The sequence below is a fragment of the Oncorhynchus masou genome, chromosome 18 (assembly GCF_036934945.1).
Source record: "Oncorhynchus masou masou isolate Uvic2021 chromosome 18, UVic_Omas_1.1, whole genome shotgun sequence".
NCBI lineage: Eukaryota > Metazoa > Chordata > Actinopteri > Salmoniformes > Salmonidae > Oncorhynchus > Oncorhynchus masou.
The window spans coordinates 55,865,876-55,887,718 of record NC_088229.1 but is presented as its reverse complement, the minus strand read 5'-3'; the positions used below and the strand labels follow the sequence as shown (position 1 = coordinate 55,887,718).

Here is a 21,843-nt window from a genome sequence, read left to right as displayed (position 1 = left end):
GGTCAGCTAGGTGGGTTATGAAAGCAGTGCATCATTTAGTGAAACATGCACTAAATGTCAATTCGTATCTGTGTATAGCTTCACAGATGAGATTTACTGCAGTGGGCCTTTTTCTCATAGATTTCTTAAAACACAAACCAGCTGTAAGGAACTACTCTTGAGTCTGTTACATACAAATTAAGGTAAGTGAACATTTGCAGTAATTATGTTTTATAATTATTCTAATTTGTTATATGACAGGTCATCATTTACATTTAATGACGTAAGGGTTCAGAAGAAATTAACAAACTATTATTAAACAAACTATTATTAGTTCATTAACAACTATTAAACTTGTGGAATTAGAATCACCATTACATTTATATAAAATACTGACCTTATTAATGGACTTGCCAAATAGTGTGTTTCTGCTAAAAGTTTCCAAGTGATATTGAGTGAGCAAATAAACTGAATTTGGCAGAATGTTTTCATTGTCTGTATCGATAATCGATATGACCTTTTTTTCAGTTAACCTCTGAAAGGCGACCCCACTGTAACAGAAGTGAAAGAAACTACAGAGGAGATGGTGGGGTGCCTGACATCTTTGGGTTACCTTTTACTTCTCTCTTGTGTCTCATCGACTGAATCCCGCATTCTGACATTTGTTGTTGCCGTAAGACTTGTCAGTTCTGCTTTACTCCTCTGGGATTCGTTTTAAAATGTTTAATGAAATCCTGATAGATTCAACACTTGGTTCATGCTTGAAGGGAAAATAAGTAAATAAGATGATCAATAATCATATTGTATTTGATGTCTGATGTAGGAGCCATGTATTAAACCAATCAATCAAGCTTAATTTAACCCAATTTTAGCCCCGTTTATACCTGGCGCTAACATGTGTCCTTTGTCCCAATCTTGTCCACATTCTGATTGTGCCCACATTTTAAGACAGGTGTAGATGATTCAAATATGTATTATTTGCTGATTGTGAGCCGATCTTCCTGACCACCTTCAGAGAGACTAGGATATCTGGTCACAATGGGGACACAAGTAAACGGATAAGAGACACATTTTAATACCACGTGTAGATGCAACGACTAATATGTGGGCACAACTGGAATTGTGGATAAGATTAGGGCATGGGACACATTAACACCAGGTATAAAATATACTTCTGCATATCACATAAGAATATAAGACATATGACTTGTGTAAGGTATTGTAGCGCTATACATATGACATAAAACATATGACTGGCGTAAGGTATTTCGTCATGGCGATCGATCCCCCATTGAGTCGTTTCCCATGGACCCTCACGGTGAGGAAGTGTGGGCACAAGGCTTCGGGCAGCTAACTGAGGTACAGAAGTTTGAGTATGCAATGACAATTATGTTTCCCGAAAACATAACCCTTTGCCTATATTTCCATTCTGAATGTGCCTGTAACTTCTTCTACAACTATAAGCTTAAGAAAGCACACACATTTTCTTCAGAAAAAGTTGAAGGAGTCTGTCGTGAAATGTTAGATAATCATGTGCCGTAACAAAAACAAGCAATATTATCGCACTTCACAGTAATATCTCCTAAATCTTCTCCGTAGACGTTCTTCCTTGACCTAGGCTGTTGTGTGAGTTATAAGCTTTCTTTCATCTTTTTTTTTTTGGCTCACTTGGCTCAGTTGGGGATGAGACAGCAGTTTGACTTCGGCAGGTTTCTGAAGAGACGCTATGGACACTTCCTCAGTGAAGACTACAACAGCAAAGAGGTGCGTTACTGGAGCCCAAACGTGTACATATTACACAGGAGAGAAATTGCATTGTTTACCATGTGTGCTGTTTGTGCATTTGAGGTCTTGGCAAATCTATTTCGGGCTATACGTCTGGGTTCTTTGGAGCATATGACCACACAATATCCATGTGTGGTACTTAGTGCCTGTAATGTCTGTTATGGTGTAGGCTAATGAGAATGACTCATGTTGATGACATCATCACCCCGGCCTCATAACATGATGTAACATGTGGGCTAATCTCGCCTGATCTCGTCACTGCGCATTAGGCTGCATGCATGTTGTTTGGCTCTGTGTGCCCCAAGGCAGTTCGCATCGTCCCGGCATTACAACAAAGATCTGATTTCCCTCTTCCAGTCGCTCTCTTTCACTTCCTGTCGTTTTCTCCCTTTTTCTCTTTACTCCACTCTATCTCTTTATCTTTTTCTCTCTCGTCCCCGTCTCTCTCTCCCTTTTTCCCTCCCTCCCTCTGTCCATAAAGTAGCAATTACCACCAAAATAACAACTTACCTAATTCGCTGTCGCTAACGATTTGTTGTCACACTCAAGTTTCAGCTCGTGCTGTACCTTTCCTGTCCCCTGTCATGTCACATTCGAATTCAAGCAAGCTTTATCGGCATCACAGGAAAAGCCAATGTTGTCAAAATGATTTACAGTGTGCAATCACTTCACATAGGATGACAGAAAAGGGAAAAGCACATTTTAAATAGAACATATTAATTCTTAATACAGTAAAGCTTTGTTCCATTATGCACACTGGCAAACCACTTACTGTACAGTGAAGCAGTTTTTTGGACATGCATTCTCTAAGTGGTATGCTGGTATAGACATAGGAACCTCATCTTTACTTCTTTCCCTCCACACAGGTGTACGTGCGGAGTACAGACTATGACCGCACTCTAATGAGTGCCCAGGCTAACCTGGCTGGGCTGTTCCCCCCAAACAGACGCCCCCCTCCCCTCATGCCCCAGTTACCATGGCGGCCCATTCCAGTGCACACTGTCACCAGAGCACAGGATAAGGTAGGCGGGCGCAGGGCTCTAAACCTGCGACCAAATATTTTTTCTGTGCAACTAGGAGTTTTATTTTGGGAGCACTGAGCGACTACGAAAGCATCTGTAACGATAAGGCTTCACACTGTACCATTTGTTCCTCTGTGCCCTAGAGAAACAAGCGAGTGCAGATTCATTCACGTCATGGTTTCACCATTACTACAGCGAAAACGGCGTGACCCAACCAGGTCAAACCAGGTCAAACCAGGTCAAACCAGGTCAAAAGATCTGACCAATAGTATCGGCGCAACATTTTCACCTTCCTATGGAAGGTGGCAGCTCCCTCCAGATGGAAGAACCATAACAGAGTAAAAAAGACAGGCCGAGGAACGTTAACGTATGGCGGATGGTTGGAAATCGCGGAGAGTAGTGCGGACGAAGGGGAGGAAATTGAGACGAGGTTGGAGAAGCAACAGCTGTGCTGGGATGCGATCAATATGGGTGACCGTTCTGATGATATGGAGTGGGAGGATTAGGGTCAAGGATCTGAATGGTCTGTAGAGGAAAGACATAGGAAGAAGAGAGATCATGATACTGAAAGTAGTGGAGCGTCTAGTCTGCAAAGCGTAAAGAGGGCCAAGGTAGGAAGCGAGAGTAATAATGTGTTGGAGTGGAAAGTTGGGATGGTGTTTGATGAGACCACAGGGCCTCATTTACACCCTATCCGATTAACCAACGTCGTAGAGATAGGTGAAGTGAAACTAGCCTGGTTCATTGGAAATGGTAGATTGCTAATATTTTGCGGTAGCCAGGCTCAGCAAGGGAAGATTCTGTAATGGAAAAGCTTAATGGGAAGAAGATTAAAAGCCATGTCCCTGGTGCTTATGCTAGGTCGAGGGGGGTCATCACTGGGGTCCCAATATCTATGTCCACAGATGATATGAAAGAACATGTGAAGGGAGGCAGAGTGATTGAGGCCAAAAGGTTGATCAGTAGGAAAGAGGGTCAAAGAAGGGAAAGCTTATCAGTGCTGCTGAGGTTTGAGAAGGTTTTGCCTAGAAAAGTACAGATAGGATTCCTTAGTTTCAATGTCAGAGAATTGGTCTCATCCCCATTGCAGTGTTTTTAATGCCAACGAATGGGACATGTAGTTGTTCAGTGTAAAAGAAAGAAAATAGGTGCCAAGTGTGGAGCGGAACATGATTGCGGTGAATGTGGGAGCAATGTGAAGGTTAAGAGTTGTAATTGTGGAAGGGGGGTACGACGACAACATGGTGCATCATTTGGTGGATGCCAGGTGCAGAGAGAGGTTAGAGAGGCTCAGAGATATAGAATCAGTCATAATGTATTATACAGCGTATTCGGAAAGTATTCAGACCCTTTGACTTTTTCCCACATTTTATGAAGTTACAGCCTTATTCTAAAATGGATTCAATCGTTTTCCCCCCTCATCAGTCTACACACAATACTGCATAATGACAAAGCAAAGACAGATTTTTAGACATTTTTGCAAATGTATAATACAAATAAATAATTCAATATCACATTTACGTAAGTATTCAGACCCTTCACTCAGTACTTTGTTGAAGCACCTTTGGCAGCGATTACAGCCTCAAGACTTCTTGGTATGGTTGCTACAAGCTTAGCCCATTTGTATTTGGGGTGTTTCTCCCATTCTTCTCTGCTGACACTCTCAAGCTCTGTCAGGTTAGATGGGGAGCATTGCTGAACAGCTATTTTCAGGTCTCTCCAGAGATGTTTGATCGGGTTCAAGTCCTGGCTCTGGCTGGCCCACTCAAGGACATTCAGAGACTTGTCTCGAAGCCACTCCTGCGTTGTCTTGGCTGTGTGCTTAGGGTCGTTGTCCCGTTGGAAGGTGAACCTTCGGCCCAGTCTGAGGTCCTGAGCGCTCTGGAGCAGGGTTTTGTCAAGGAACTCTCTGTACTTTGCTCTGTTCATCTTTCCCTCGATCCTGACTAGTCTCCCAGTCCCTGCCGCTGAATAACATCTCCACAGCATGATGCTGCCACCACCATGCTTCAGCGTAGGGATGGTGCCAGGTTTCCTCCAGATGTGACGCTTGGCATTCAGACCAAATAGTTGTTTATCAGACCAGATAATCTTGTTTCTCATAGTCTGAGAGTCTTTAGGTGCCTTTTGACAAATTCCAAGCAGGCTTTCATGTGCCTTTTACTGAGGAGTGGCTTCCGTCTGGCCGCTATACCATATAGGCCTAATTGGTGGATTGATGCAGAGATGGTTGTCCTTCTGGAAGGTTCACAGAGGAACTCTGGAGCTCTGTCAGAGTGAACATTGTGTTCTTAGTCACCTCTCTGACCAAGGCCCTTCTCTCCCGATTGCTCAGTTTGGGCGGACGTCCAGCTCTAGGAAGAGTCTTGGTGGTTCCAAACGTCTTCCATTTAAGGATGATGGAGGCCACTTTGTTCTTGGGGAACTTCAATGCTACAGAAATGTTTGGTACCCTTCCCCAGATCTGTGCCTCAACACAATCCTGTCTCGGAGCTCTACAGACAGTTCCTTCGACCTTGTGGCTTGGTTTTTGCTCTGACATGCAATGTCAACTGTGGGACCTTTCCAAATCATGTCCAATGAATTTGAAATGAAAATAAGAAAAAAAAATGTTTCCGCTTTGTCATTATGGGGTATTGTGTGTAGATTGATGAGGAAATAAGACATTTTAGAATGAGGCTGTAACGTAAACAAATGTGGAAAAAGTCAAGGGGTCCGAATACTTTCTGAATGCACTCTATGCAGAGGCTAGTAAACAGATTGGTGGAACTACAGTGCGGACTGATGGAGCTTCCATGGCTGCTCCTGTAGTAAGTGGACCTACTGTTGGGGCTGGTGCTTCTGCTGGGCCTGGCATTGTTTCGAGACCTGTTCAGAAATCTTACGCTCATGAATATGCTGTGTCAAAGGTTCATTTCATAGCTTTCATTGGTAAGGTTATCAACACGACTCGGGTTGTGGAAAGCAGAAATACCAGCTTGAAGGCTATTGTGGATACGGCAAAATAGTGATGGGTGTAACAGATGCTACTGTCAAAATGGTTGTTGATATGCTGAATAATCCTACGGATGGATTGTTTCAACATGATATAGATCATATTGAATGAGGTTGGGGGGTTTGGGAGGGTTTTTGAGGGGAGGGTGTGGTAGAAGTTAGTAGAGCTTTATTTGGTTTAAAAATGTTGGTACAGAATTTGTCAGGCCATGATTGATCGCACACTCCCACACAGTAGGTGGTGACATGCACCTTAAACAATTTTTTTTGCGGACAGCCTTGCGGTACATAGCAGGCAGGAGGCAGGATAGATAGCTAGCTATCTAGGACATCAGTAGACAGTGTAACTAGCCCCCGCCTGTCGGGCACTGTTTTCCTGCAGTTCTGTTAAGGGCAGGTGTTCAGCCGGTGGGAGCGAAGGACACTGTGTGCTAAGCAAGCAGGCGTTAGCGAAGGACTAGTTAGCTAGACTCCGGTACACAGTAGATGGAAGGCGGGGGCGAGACCTGTAGCTAGCTAGCTCAGACATTGGTAAAAACTCTGATAATACTTTTACTTCCCTTTAGACCCACGTTTTAATTGCATAGACAATCAGGGGAAATACAGAATATCAAAAGTGTCACACAACCATGAAGATGGTGTGCTCAAGGGGGGTTTCATGCAGAAACCAATTGGATGCTCGATTGCGGCTGCAATCACACACTACTAACCGAGATACTTTTGAGGAGATTGGAAACTCCATTTGAAATCGTATTAATGTGATTGTGTACGTCAATGGGCCGCGAGGTGCATTCTGGGCTATTCTACGACAAGAAAAGATATCCTTCAAGGAGTGAATGGGGGTCAATTGGGCGCTAGTTTAAAAACCCAACATTAGCATGAGCAAGAAGTACAGAATTACAGTTTTTTTCTGAGATGTAACATCGTATAGCTTTGGAATTGTGACATTATGTACTTTCGAGAAAAATGTTCAGGTTTCTTGACTCATACCCTGACTTTGAGAAGGGATTGCGTGACGATCATTTTAGCAACCACGTGAAGCAGCATGACAACGTGAACGCGATTGTTCTACAATTTGCTGGGTGGGGCATTACACGGTCCTCCATTTATAGCCCAATGGGATTCCTAGCCCCTCCTTTCACTAATAGCGTTGCTCTTAATCGCAAACCTGACATTTTTAAAGAGACCATGTATAATTTTCAATGTAATGCATCGCAATATGAAAATAGTGCTTTTACACAATGTAGAAACTAAATATTCCACAATTGTCTTTGTAATTTTAATGACAGGTATTTACATCAACATTTTAGCTTTTAAAATAAACAAATGTATTTACTGTGTTACATATTTTTAGGGCACAAAAGTATCTAGAATTAATATAGGCCACGTACAGTATATCTCAAGCAATTAAAAAATCTAGATTTTCTGGTGCTCCTAAATTTCATGTGGTGTTCCTAACTTTTTAAAGTTGAGAGCACCAGTGCTATCAATGAATTTGCTTCATTTAGAGCCCTGGGCTGGAGGCTGGCTGGCATAGACAAACGTGCCCACTCACTCACTCACTCACTCACTCACTCGCTCACTCACTCACTCACTCACTCACTCACTCACTCACTCACTCACTCACTCACTCACTCACTCACTCACTCACTCACTCATCATCCATTAAATCAGCTGTATGAATCTTTCCAGTAGACCTGGGTTCAAAATAGTGTTTTGTTTTCCTTCAAAAACTTTAGCTGTGCTTGATTGAGCTTGCCTGGTTACATTGGAACCAATGAAATAGTCCCAGAAGTGGAAACCCATCCCATCTGAAGTATTTGAAAAAAAGAAAGACTAGTTTGAATCAAGATATCTTGGTTTTGTTGGAGCCTGATGTGGAACTCAATATCACTACGCCCATTTGAGATGTGAGCATGGGCCTTCATGTCCATTTCTCTGACCAATAGGCCATTTGGCACTGAGGCGGCGTTAAAAAGAAAAGAAAGGAAGGGCCACTAGTGAAGCAAAGCTGTAAACTGAGTGTACCTGAGTTTTATGAGCAGAGGAAGAGGAATTTGACAGAGGAATAAAAATGGTTGTTTTGTCTTGGATTTCACAAGCTGTTGAAGTCCCCAAGCAAACACTGCCCCAGGTTTAGAGAGCTGATGGGGGAGACGTTTGACAGCGAACACTACCGGAGAGTTCTCAAGTCTCACCAGGTAAGTCTCAGAAGAGTTGTCAAGGTAACACATCACATCATTAAAGCCTATGACGCTTCATACATCTTAATTGGACCAGTTTCGTCACAGGAGGAAATTAATCCTGCTGCAGGAGGATTTTATTTCTGTATTTTTTTCACTGATAATTTCAAACGGAAATGAGTTTTGATAGGCTACAGTAGGCGATAGGCTGCATTTCGGATACACTATGTTGTAGTAGAGACCATTATCTATTTGTATACAGCCTGTTCTTACGCGCGACGCAACACAGAGTGCCTGGATACAGACCTTAGACGTGGTATATTGGCCATATACCACAAACCCCTGCTATTATAAACTGGTTACCAACGTAATTAGACCAGTAAAAATACATGTTTTGTCATACGCGTGGTATACTGATATACCACGTCTGTTAGCCAATCAGCATTCAGGGCTTGAACCACCCAGTTAATAATAAGGTATATACAACGACAGTTGTTGATGTGTATGGCTGCATTTCAGATACATTGTTGTACATTTTAATGTGGCAGTAGTAGGACCTACGACAGTAGGGCATTTATTCTGTCTGTTGATTTAGTGTTTCAGTGAGCAAGAGAGAAAGAGAACTACAGGTTTTCAGTGAATGCATGTAAAGAACGAGGCTCATTTGAATATCCTGCCCTGCAGGAAAATTCTCAGTGACAACAGAGTGATCAATATATACTGTATATATATATGTATATATATATGTATGTATATATATATATTTAATCTTTATTTAACAAGGCAAGTCAGTTAAGAACAAATTATTATTTACAATTACGGCTTAACCCGGCCAAAGCCGGACGACGCTGGGCCGATTGTGTGCCGCCCTGTGGGACTCCCAATCACGGCCGGATGTGATACAGCCTGGATTCAAACCAGGGAATGTTGCGCCACTCGGGAGTTTTAAAAATGAAGATACTACACCTGTTGTAGACATGACATAACATGTTCAGACCTGTGTCAAATGCATAGTAGTATGTTAAATATTTTCAAATACTCTGCGCTTGATTGAGTTTGTCCAAATAGAATAGCCCCAAAGGGAGAAACTCCAGGGTTATCAAACACACCTCAATCGCTTTCCCTAGTTTTTTTTTAACGTTGTTATTGTTAATGTATCTTTTTGTTGTTCTGTCTAGTCATTTCAAGTCCTATCCTGTCATAGATGGGCCTTGAGCAATATGTCGCAGCAATGAAACCCTTTTCCTCACAACCCTGTCCCTATTAATCATGTCTTGTGAATTCACTTTGACTCACTTGCTACATGTGTTTGTTATTCAAAGACTGAATTATTGTTTCATTCCAGTAGGTTATTAGTTGTCACAAAGGCCTTGTTAGTTATTTCGGTGTGACATCAGGTCCTCAGTGATTTGCTCACTCACAGTTTTCTCCTTCATCTTCCAAAAAGCTGCTTGGTGCAATTTCTCTCACATTCTCAGAGCTGTTAATTAATGACAGGATTGAATTATATTGAGAATTAAAATGAAAAGGCTTTAATTAACTGAATCCCATCCTGATTCCTATTATGGAGATGTCTGGCTTTTGATGGAGGTGTCCTTGGTGCTCTTTACTACCCTCTGGTGAGAAGATGGAGTATCTATCTGACATTTTTTGTCACCCTGTGTTCATCTTAATAGTCACAAGTGGCTTCCTCTCATCTCATTTATGTGATCTGAAAAGCAGGTGAAAGGTTAATGGGCATAAAGACATAATATGTAGAAATCGATCCCCATTAGCTGGTTGCTAATATTCTATCATTCAAGCTGGTGTACAAAACGAAAAGTAAAAAGATGCAAAACCGAAAACTTAAAGTTACGTTATAAAGGTTTTGTATAATTTCAGCCAGTAGTTGAAAAGTAGCGCTCATGAGCCAAAATGTATGATATGTTATGAATTCCAATTCGTACATTATGTAAGTCCATAAGATCTCGTTCAATCTCTTTTCAGGACGGGATGCATAGAAATAGCTCACATAGAATGTGCTGCTTATCAGACTCACATTTCTATCTGAATTTGGTTGGGTCGCCACCAAAGCTACATACTGGACCTAGAATGATGACCTATCACTATGTACTGACAGTAATCATGTATTTTGCATCAGTGTAGATGAACCTTTCCCCTGAGTCATTTTCTCTCAACTAAGCACTGGGTATATAAAACAAAACCTTGGTACGGTGCCCTTATTTGACAAGATTTACGGATTTAATAATCAACTGTTTATGGAAGCAAAAAACTAATGTGACATGTGAATATGTGACCGAGGTGATTGCTTTTAGGAATCCACCAGGCGCAATCATAACATTGACTGACTGGAATAAATGGAAAAAATCGTATAAGATGAACGTCTTCCCACAGCGATTTATACAGGAGCTCTCCAACCACACTGGGTATCCCGTGTCTAGGCTGCTGGGCAGGAATTCCATATGGAGGGTCTACGACACTCTCTCCTGTCAGGTACTGGACTATTGTATGTAGCTCTCTGCATACAAACTCTGACTCTGAAATAAATACTATGCCACATGTAGGGTTTCCCCTCTAGGGTTAGTTGCAGGTCCCCTTCAAAGGGATCTACGTCCCAAATGGCACACTCTTCCCTTTATAGGCCACTTAGTTTGTGAAGGGCCCGTAGGGCTCTGGTCAAAAGAAGTGCACTGTAGGGAATAGGGTGCCATTTGGGATGCATACACAGACTTGCTTGAAACCCATTAAACCCACGTTTCCTGCATGTTGTCCGTAATGCTCGTTAGCATTGGCTTACGAAACTACCTCTAACTTCCTACTGTTCAGTCGTGTGGTCAGGTGCCACAAAAAGGACTTAGGGAAATTGCAATTGGTTCAGAACAGGGCAGCCCGGCTGGCCCTTGGATGTACACAGAGAGTTAATTTTAATAATATGCATGTCAATCTCTCCTGGCTCAAAGTGGAGGAGAGATTGACTTCATCACTACTTGTATTTGTGAGAGGTATTGACATGTTGAACGCACCGAGCGGTCTGTTTGAACTACTGGCACACAGCTCAGACATCCATGCATACACCACAAATCAAGTCAAATTTATTTCTGTAGCCCTTCGTACATCAGCTGATATCTCAAAGTGCTGTACAGAAACCCAGCCTAAAACCCCAAACAGCAAGCAATGCAGGTGTAGAAGCACAGTGGCTAGGAAAAACTCCCTAGAAAGGACAAAAACTAGGAAGAAACCTAGAGAGGAACCAAGCTGTGAGTGGTGGCCAGTCCTCTTCTGGCTGTGCCGGGTGGAGATTATAACAGAACATGGCCAAGATGTTCAAATGTTCATAAATGACCAGCATGGTCAAATAATAATAATCACAGTAGTTGTCGAGGGTGCAGCAAGTCAGCACCTCGGGAGTAAATGTCAGTTGGCTTTTCATAGCCGATCATTAAGAGTATCTCTACCACTCCTGCTGTCTCTAGAGAGTTGAAAACAGCAAGTCTGGGACAGGTAGCACGTCCGGTGAACAGGTCAGGATTCCATAGCCGCAGGCAGAACAGTTGAAACTGGAGCAGCAGCACGGCCAGGTGAACTGGGGACAGCAAGGAGTCATCATGCCAGGTAGTCCTGAGACATGGTCCTAGGGGTCAGGTCCTCCGAGAGAAAGAGAGAATTAGAGAGAGCATACTTAAATTCACACAGGACACCGGATAAGACAGGAGAAGTACTCCAGATATAACAAACTGACCCTAGCTCCCCGACATGTAAACTACTGCAGCATAAATACTGGAGGCTGAGACAGGAGGGGTCAGGAGACACTGTGGCCCCATCCGATGATAAAGACATGCCACCAGAGGTTTCTTCACAGTCCCCAAATCCAGAATAGACTATGGAAGGCGCACAGTACTAAACTCTATTTCACACCAAGTAACTCACGCAAGCAGTTAAAATAGATTTAGAATAGATTTAAAAAACTTCATGGAGCAGCGGGGACTGTGAAGCAACACAAACATAGGCACAGACACATACACACACACACACACACACACACACACACACACACACACACACACACACACACACACACACACACACACACACACACACACACACACACACACACACACACACACACACACACACACATGATAGCATACGCACTATACACACATGTACACATGGATTTTGTATTGTACATATGTGGTTGTGGTGGATTAGGGGCCTGAGGGCACACAGTGTGAATGTATTGTAATGCTTTTAAAATTGTATAAACTGCCTTAATTTTACTGGACCCTAGGAAGAGTAGCTGCTGCCTTAATAAATACCAAAATACAAATACTACACAGAGACATACAAATTGCATCCATGAGTTCATCTGACTCTGCATCCTGCCTCACTCATTATATAGGCAGGACGCCTCCCCTCCCTTCCCCTGCCTACCTCTCTTGCAAGTTGCCCTGTGTCAAAGAGTTTGGCTTCTATTGGTTTCAATTGACAACTTTGATGCCAGAAAGCCTGGATGTTACTCCTTGGGCCTCTGTGCCCCAGCCTGGGAACAAACAACATAGGGGAACACTGCCATGCGATCACCTCGGCAGTTGGGCTTGATGAATACCTCAATAGCTCGTTGAAATGAATAATATCCATGGTTATATAAGAGGTAGACATGGTCATACTTACAGTAATACACATTAGCACCAGTGCAAAGTGTTCATCCTTCATATGTTCTTTTCAGAGATGGATATAAATAGAAAGACTTATACAAACCGTGAAATACAGGCGGCGTCCAAAATGGGACCCTATTTCCAGTATTGTATACTAGTTTTGACAAGAGTCCTATGTGCCCTGGTCAAAGGTAGTGCACTTTAAAGGGAATAGGGTGCCATTTGGGATGCATCCACTTTAATTACACTGGTATAGGCTTGTTTGTGACTCATGTGTTGTAGAAGAGTTGCGCTTCAAACAGAACGATGCTAACGGTTGTCATTGTACCCTTGTTAGAGGAATCACAACCTGACCACCCCTGGCTGGGCCACACAGGAAGTACTCAACACTCTACAGGAAATATCCTCCTTTGAGGTCATGTTCAGCGTCGTCACTCACAAGAGAAAGGAAAAGGCCAGGCTCTCAGGAGGTGAGAGGTTAGAGTTCAGAAGGTGTCAGAGGTCATGTGGGTTGTAAAAGAGTTGAAGTAATGTTGCTTTGGTGTTGTGGCTGTGGGTTGAGAGTTGAAAATAAGTTGAAGTGACGTTGAGTTAATGTTGTGACTGTGGGCTAAGAGGTTGCTCATGCTGAGTGGATGAAATATCCTGTGGATTGTGAGTTGGTCTGAATGTTATGTTAATGAGTTGGATTATGCCAACAGTTTGTTTGTTTGCGTGTATGTCACTATGATTGTTTTTATAATGTTGATGGTTTGTTTATTGTTTAGGGGTTCTGTTGAATGCCATCCTGAGGAATTTCTCCAAGGCAGTGGAGCAAGGGAGCACGCTCAAGTTCATCATGTATTCAGCAGTTAGTGAACACCGCTGGCACACACACACACACATCCACATACTTAATTGTACACTCACACTTCATATTATGCAATCTGACATCTAGCATGTCTCCGTATTCATATTTATACATTCACAAGCACATCCACGCATGACCAAACACAATGTTAATGCTATGTGATTATGCAATTTATGCGACACAGTTCATTCTGTGTTCTAATGTGTACATCTCTCTCACTCTCTCTCTAGCATGACTCCACCCTCATCACTATCCAGGCTGCACTAGACGTGTACAATGGTCTTCTTCCTCCTTATGCTGCCTGTCAGCTCTTTGAGTTCTACCAAGAGGACGATGGGTAATGTAGTTTTAGTTGTGATACCTCCAGAAATTATCACATGTACAAGGCTAATGTTTTAGCGCAATAAACTGTATAAATTATTTGGTTTAAAGCTGCAAAATGTACATTTTTGGGTGACCTGAAAAAATTCACATCGTCATTCACATTAAAAGCAAGTCCAAGAAGCGCTATATCTGTTCTATGTGTGCTATTTCTATGCTTCCCGTGCTTAAGCTTCATATTTGCATCTTTTACTTTCGGTTTTGTACACCAGCTTCAAAGAGCTGAAAATACAATATTTTTGCTAATTGAAAAGATATTGCACAGTGGTTTAGAAGATACAATGATTTTTTTTACACTATACATTGCTTGTTTTGCGACAAACATTTGGTGAACTATCAGCATTTTAGCAGCCAGGAAATAGCTGAGCGATTTCTGCATATTGCACCTTTAAATGACAACTAAATGGTATATGAGATGTGAAATGAGTATTAAAGTGTTACAGAAATCTGCATAACACATAGGCTATGTCTTTACATAGTCTGTGTGAACTATTCCAGGTCCTATTCTCTTGACTTGTATTACCGTAATGACTCATCCCGTGATCCCTACCCGACCCCTGTGCCTGGCTGTGAGACAACTCCGTGCCCTCTGACCTCATTCACTGACCTGGTTAAAGATGTCATCTCAACGGACTGGGACGCCGAGTGTGGGCTCAAACCATCATGGTCCAACACAGGTAAGAAAAGTAGTCCATATTGTCTTAATGGTTCAAAGGTTTTGCTTTGTTACTTTTGCTTATAGGAGCTCATTTGTCTGTCATTCTATACACAAGAATATCCATAAATATTGCCACAGATACTGTAAGTGTAAGTAAACATAACGTTGACTCGGAGACTGCCACTACTCATTGAAACCAGACTCTTAAGACGGAAATATTTTAAATCTGATTGCTTATCTTCATTGCATCTCTCCTGACTTTTGCAAGGTGTCATTGCGGCGCTTGCAGTGGCAGTGGCTATCCTGACAATGGCGCTGTTGGCCAGCATAGCTGTGTTTATTCACCAGAGGAGAAACCTGTACTGCAGGGAGGGGTAGTAAGGGCTCTCCAGGCTTGAATAAGTCTTCCTAAAACATCCTGGAGGCAGTTGGAGAGGACAGGGCAATACATCAATACTTATAGGCCTACTATGAGATTAAAATGGAAATAATCCATACAATGACCTTGTGAATTTTGTTCTCTTGTGATCCATTGTACTGTTTTGTATTGTATTGTATTGAGTTCCTATTGGATTTTGTTCTATTTAGCAGAATGTCAAGTCATCTTAGGTCTTTGTTGAGTGATTTGGCTTTTTATCATATTTAGAAAATGATTGAATTAGTTGTCTCCTTGACTTTTTCCACATTTTGTTGTCTTGCAGCCTGAATTTAAAATGGATTACATTAAGATTTTATTGTCACACACAATAATACCCCATAATGTCAATGTGGAATTATGTTTTTATTTTTTTTTTTTTTAACGGATGAATTAAAAATGAAAAGCTGAAACGTCTTGAGTCAATAAGTCGTCAATTACCTCGACACCGCCCCCGCACATTTACTCTGTACCGGCACCCGCTGTATATAGCCTCGCCATTGTTCTTTTACTGCTGCTCCTTAATGATTTGTTACTTTTATCTCTTCCTTTTTTAAAGGTATTTTCTTAAAACTGCATTGTTGGTTAAGTAAGTAAGCCAATTCACTCTAAGGTCTACACCGGTTGTATTCGGTGCATGTGACACATCAAATTTGATTTGATTTGATTTATTCAACCCCTTTGTTATGGCAAGCCTAAATAAGTTCAGGAGTAAAAATGTACTTAAAGTCACATAATAAGTTGCATGGACTTACTCTGTGTGCAATAGTAGTGTTTAACATAATCTCTATATATCTCTATATCCCACACATAAAATGAGAGGTAGGTCCCTCAGTCGATTCAACCACAACAACCAGGGAGGTTTTCCAATGCTTCGCAAAGAAGGGCACCTATTGGTAGATGGGTAAAAAAATAAAAAGCAAACCTTAGATATATCCCCTTGAGTATGTTGAAGTTATTAATTATGTTTTGGGTGGTGTTCCCAGTCACTACAAAGATACAGGCATCCTTCCTTCCTTACTCAGTTGCCAGAGAGGAAAGAAACCGCTCAAGAATTTAATGGCTGTGATAGGAGAAAACTGAGGATGGATCAACAACATTGTAGTAACTCTACAATACTAAACTAATTGACAGAGTGAAAAGAAGGCAGCCTTTACAGGATAGAAGTATTCCAACACACGCATCCTGTTTGCAACAAGGCATTAAATTATCACTGCAAAAAGTGAGGCAAAGCAATTAACTTTTTGTCCTGAATACACAGTATTATGTTTGGGGCAAATCCAATACCACACATTACTGAGTACAATTCTCCATATTTTCAAACACAGTGGTGACTGCATCATGTAATGGGTATGCTTGTAATCATTAAAGACTGGGGAGTTTTTCAGGATAAAAAATAAACAGAATGGAGGTAAGTACAGGCAAACTCCTAGGGGAAAACCTGGTTCAGTCTGATTTCCACCAGACACTGGGTGATTAATTCATCTTTCAGCAGAACAATAACCTAAAACTCAAGGCTACATCTACAGTGGAGTTGCTTGTCAAGGAGACAGTTAATGTTCCTGAGTGGCCGAGTTACAGCTTTGACTTCAATCTACATGAAAATCTATGGCGAGATCTGTAAATGGTTGTCTAGCAATGATCAACACCCGATTTGATAGCGTTTGAAGCATTTTGAAAAGTATAATGGGCAAATGTTGCACAATCCAGGTGTGGAAAGCTTTTAGAGACTTGCCCAAATGTGCAACTGTAGTGAAACAAGCGTGCTGAATATTTGGATTCTATGTATTTTCTATGTACTATAAAATATGCTCAAGAGGAAATAAAGACAGCCAAAACAGCCAAAACTTCAAGTATTTTTTATTTCAATGCATGCTTCAAAACCTACTGAAACATTGTGAATGTTTTGTGAACATTCTGCAGCTCATTTCTCATCTCCGTCCTCCTTGTCCTTGAGAGCTATGAGAAGATGAGAAAATGACAGCGGTTGAAAAGGAACATTCAGGTGCTGTTCATACTGCATGGTCAATATACTTGAGGTAATGTACACCATAGAACCTAATTAAAATCGAAGACATTTAATCAATCCATCAATCATATAAAAAAAGTTGTATTTTTGAACCCATGGTGTTGTTTCCATTACACTGACTATCATTCTACGATTGTGGAAAGATATTGAATATATCTTTCCCCTCTCCCTGTTTCGCTCTCCCAATCCTTTCCTCCACACCCCTCCTCTCAATCCCTCCCTCTCTCCATACTTTGTATCTCCAGCTTGCACTCCACTTTCTCTCTCTCCTTTCATCCATCCTTTTTTCTATCCTTCCCTCCTTCCCCCGGCACCTCTCTCCGTACCTCATATCTCCACCTGGCACTCCCTCTCTCTCATCCCTTTCTCCCACCCTACGCCCACCATCCCTCTCCTTCCCTCCTCCCTCCCTCGCCCCACACTTCCTATCTTTAGCTTGCACTACACCTTATCTCTCTCCAATCCCTCCCCCCTCACAACCCCCCTCTCTCTCTACCTCACATCGCCATTTTTTTCTCTCTCCCTCAATCCATTTCCCCATCCCTGTGCTCCACCCCCCACTCTCCCTCCACCTCCCTTCCCCCCTGTCCCTCTCCATCCATACCTCGTACGAGCAGGGTGCACTCCACGACGTCCTCTCCCAGAGGGTTGATAGCCTTGCAGGTGAACTTGCCTCCGTCATACTGACTGGGCTTGCGGATGTTCAGGGTCAAAACCCCTGGTTGTTCTGCATCAGGAACCGAGGGTTCTCGTCCAAGGGAATCTTATTCCTCAACCACCTGATCTTAGGCTAAGTGGGAGCCAAAGAGAGACTTGTGTCAGTGGCTTCATGACAAGTGTGTGACCTTAATGGCCTTCAATGTAATACAAATCAAGGGGAAGGACTTAACAAAAATATGGTAACACTTTATAAAAACTGTCATGAGTATAAGCCATTTGAAATGCTTGTAAATGTCTAGAAATGCGTAGGTATGTACAGTGCAGTCGGAAGGTATTCAGACCCCTTCCCTTTTTCCACATTTTGTTACGTTACAGACTTATTCCAAAATGGATTGAAAAAAAAATGTGTTCCTCATCAATCTACACGCCATACCCCATAATGACAAAGCGAACACAGGTTTTCATATTTTTTTTGCAAAAACAGAAATATCTTAGAGCTCCGAGACAGGATTGTTTCGAGGTACAGATCTGGGGAAGGGTATGAAAAAAATTCTGCAGCATTGAAGGTCCCTAAGAACACAGTGGCCTCCATCATTCTTAAATGGAAGAAGTTTGAACTACCAAGACACTTCCTGGAGCTGCCAGCCTGGCCAAACTGAGCAATCGGGGAGAAGGGCCTTGGTCAGGGAGGTGACCAAGAACCCAATGGTCACTCTGACAGAGCTCAAGAGTTCCTCTGTGGAGATGGGAGAAACTTCCAGAATGACAACCATTTTTGCAGCCCTCCACAAATCAGGCCTTTATGGTAGAGTGGCCAGACGGAAGCCACTCCCCATTAAAAGGCTCATGAAAGCCCTCTTGGAGTTTGCCAAAAGTCACCTAAAGGACTCTCAGACCATGAGAAACAAGTTTCTCTGGTCTGATGAAACCAATATTTAACTTTTTGGCCTGAATGCCAAGCATCACGTCTTAAGGAAACCTGGCACCATCCCTACGCCGAAGCCTGGTGGTGGCAGCATCATGCTGTGGGAATGTTTTTCAGCGGCAGGGAGAGTACGAACAGAGAGGGAAATATGAACAGAGAGATCTTTGATGAAAACCTGCTCCAGCGCACTCAGGGCCTCAGACTGGGGCGAAGGTTCACCTTCCAACAGGACAGTGACCCTAAGCACACAGCCAAGACAATGCAGGAGTGGCTTTAGGACAAGTCTCTGAATGTCCTAGAGTGGCCCAGCCAGAGCCTGGACTTGAACCTGATCGAACATCTCTGGAGAGACCTGAAAATAGCTGTGTAGCGACGCTCCCCATCCAACCTGACAGCGCTTGAGAGGATCAGCAGAGAGGAATGGGAGAAACTCCCCAAATACAGATGTTCCTAACCTTGTAGCGTCACACCCAAGAAGACTTGAGGCTGTAATCGCTGCCAAAGGTTCTTCAACAAAGCAACAATTTCCCCTTCCCCTGCACCTACAGTTAGAGTATTCGGACTGCTTGTCCCAAAAGACATACCTTGGGATAGCCCCTGACAGCACAGCTGATGGCGGTACTGTAGCCTGCCACCACAGACCTGTCAAGCAGGGGCTGTATGAACTTGGGGGCGCTTTTCATATCCTTCTCCTTGAATGGAGGTGGGTTGTACTCCAATCCTGTAGGAAAGGGAAGTTATTATACAGTGAATTAATACGGAGTGGTAATGAATTCATACTGTAATGGATGTCTCTGTTAAAATACTGTAGGCACTGAAGATACTATAGGCCTTGTTGACATAAGGTATGTAAGTATGCACAGCACACACACGCACGCGCGCATACCCACCTATCTTAGGTATGATGGCTGTGTCCTTGCTGAGGCAGAAATCCTCACTCTTTCCAACGAGGTTCTCGCTGTAGACGCGGAACATGTACTCATTTCCCATGATCAGGTCTGAGGCTGTGCAGTTTGTCCTCCTGTTGTGCTCGTAGATAGTGAACCATTCCTAGAGAGAGAAAGAGAGAGAGAGAGAGAGGGGTGGGGGGAGAAAGAGAGAGAGAGAGAGAGAGAGGAGGGGGGAGGGGGGGGAAGAGAGAGAGGGGTGTGGGTGAGAAAGAGAGAGAGAGAGAGGGGCGGGGGGAGAAAGAGAGAGAGAGAGAGAGAGAGAGGAGGGGGGGAGAGGGGGGGAAGAGAGCGAAGGGGTGTGGGTGAGAAAGAGAGAGATAGAGAGGGGTGGGGGTGGGGAGAAAGAGAGGGTAATGAGGAGAGTGGTCAGTTGTAGTGATCTTGTGTTTCGAGAGAATTCCACGGTGTCCATTACCAAATAATTTGATTTGGTTCTAGTTGCTTTTTTATTCCCATTCCCCATGCCACAAATTCACAATCCTATACAGTAGCCCATAGCTTTGCTTTGCATGCTGGGGGATGGAGTATTTGATCCCTTTGTCCCTAAGCCCTCCTCTCTCACATTTGTCTTCTTGTCCGCCTTCTGTATTGTGTAACCGGTGATCTCACAGTTGCCGTCGTCCTTTGGTGGCTTCCACTCCAGCGCAGCGTTGAAGCCCCAAACATCTGTGACCTTCACTACCTCGGGAGGCCCGGGTGTCTCTGATTGGACAAAAATATATGGTCTTTTAAAAAAAAAACCGTTTAGGATGAAAAAATGGCACGATATTTACCACAGTAAGACATTACAGCGGCCTAGAGCCAGTATACTATCGACTTCGTAGATTCGAACCCGCGACATAAAAATGCAAAAAGCCAAGCCATTTCTGGTTCTGGGGGACAACAGTAGCTACTTCAGTTCTCGGGAAGGCAGTAGCGATGCTAAATGACTTAGCCACTTCACTTATGATCCTGGGTTGTGTTCATTAGCCATTAAACGGATGGAAGAAGGGAGGACACTTATGTCTACAATTGTCTTTCATCTCTTACCTACGATCCTGATTTCCAGAATAGCCCTGGCCTCCATGTTCTCAATCTGCAGGACCAACTCGTACTTCCCAGAGTGGGATCTCTCAGCCGAGCGGATGAACAGGATAGAGTCCACTTCGGAATTGCGTACGCTGGCAACTCGACTGTCAAGCTCCTCCCCATCCTTATACCATTGCACTTTGGGACGTGGCTTACCCTATTAGACACGAGGTAATACTTTGTTCAGAATAGAAACAAATGAAGGACAAAACAATAGCTGTCAATGACTAACTGCAGTGGTACCTGGTAAAGCAACTTCACTAGATAATGGGCACCTGATAAGTTGTTCAAGCTTGTCCCAAATAGAGTGATTCTGTATTAGTCACAGCATTCAAGATAGCTTTGGATCATACGTCATGCGTAGGTGTCACACCCTGACCATAGTTTACTTTGTATGTTTCTATGTTTTGGTTGGTCAGGGTGTGATCTGAGTGGGCATTCTATGTTGGATGTCTTGTTTGTCTATTACTATGTCTGGCCTGATATGGTTCTCAATCAGAGGCAGGTGCTAGTCATTGTCTCTGTTTGGGAACCATATTTAGGTAGCCTGGGTTTCACTGTGTGTTTGTGGGTGATTGGTCCTGTCTCTGTGTCTTCACCAGATAGGACTGTTTAGGTGTTCGTTCGTTCGTTCGTTCATTATTTTGTTAGTTCATTATTTTGTTAGTTATTTCATGTCTAGTTCCTTTCATTAAAGAACATGAATAACCACCACGCTGCATTTTGGTCCGCTTCTCCTTCACCAGACGAAAGCCGTTACAGTAGGCCGTCATTGTAAATAATAATTTGTTCTTAACTGACTTGCCTAGTTAAATAAAGGTTAAATAAACAAACAGAAAATGCGACTTTAGTTCAAATAAAAAAAATATACAAACCTTGGTTTAATGGGTAACTTTGAACAACTGACCTGGAAGGGGATGGTCAGGTTGATTTTGTCGCCCACTCTTCTAATGTACTTCTGTCTCAAGTAGCGGGGGAGGCGGATCATGGGCAGTTCTAATGGAGAAAGACAGAGAGAGAGAGGCAGAGAGATTGGGAGAGAGAGAGATAGATGGGGAGTGAGAGAGATATGGGGAGAGAGAGAGAGAGAGAGAGATGGGGAGAGAGAGAGAGAGAGGCAGAGAGATTGGGAGAGAGATGGGGGAGAGAGAGATATGGGGAGAGAGAGAGTGAGAGAGATATGGGGAGAGAGAGAGAGAGAGATGGGGAGAGAGAGAGAGAGAGAGAGAGAGATGGGGAGAGAGAGAGATAGATGGGGAGTGAGAGAGATGGGGAGAGAGAGAGAGAGA

General features: G+C 42.9%; 2 protein-coding genes across 2 annotated transcripts in view; one reads left to right on the top strand and one right to left on the bottom strand.

Moving 5' to 3' along the window:
• Positions 1 to 562: 562 nt before the first annotated feature.
• Positions 563 to 15,272, top strand: LOC135559394 (testicular acid phosphatase homolog). Its single transcript, XM_064993551.1, has 11 exons — positions 563 to 652; positions 1,243 to 1,338; positions 1,657 to 1,743; positions 2,631 to 2,786; positions 7,883 to 7,981; positions 10,358 to 10,456; positions 12,956 to 13,088; positions 13,386 to 13,468; positions 13,699 to 13,805; positions 14,348 to 14,526; positions 14,776 to 15,272. Exons 1-11 carry the CDS (start codon positions 563 to 565, stop codon positions 14,883 to 14,885), a joined length of 1,239 nt encoding a protein of 412 aa, XP_064849623.1. The 3' UTR covers positions 14,886 to 15,272.
• A 1,494-nt stretch (positions 15,273 to 16,766) lies between these two features.
• Positions 16,767 to 21,843, bottom strand: part of mybpc2b (myosin binding protein Cb) — a 49,886-nt gene continuing 44,809 nt past the window's right edge. The window contains 8 exon segments of the mRNA XM_064923783.1: positions 16,767 to 16,881; positions 17,556 to 17,675; positions 17,678 to 17,741; positions 19,121 to 19,257; positions 19,427 to 19,586; positions 20,049 to 20,188; positions 20,516 to 20,711; positions 21,462 to 21,550. Of these exon segments, the coding sequence (XP_064779855.1) occupies positions 16,847 to 16,881; positions 17,556 to 17,675; positions 17,678 to 17,741; positions 19,121 to 19,257; positions 19,427 to 19,586; positions 20,049 to 20,188; positions 20,516 to 20,711; positions 21,462 to 21,550 (941 nt within the window). The 3' untranslated portion in view covers positions 16,767 to 16,846.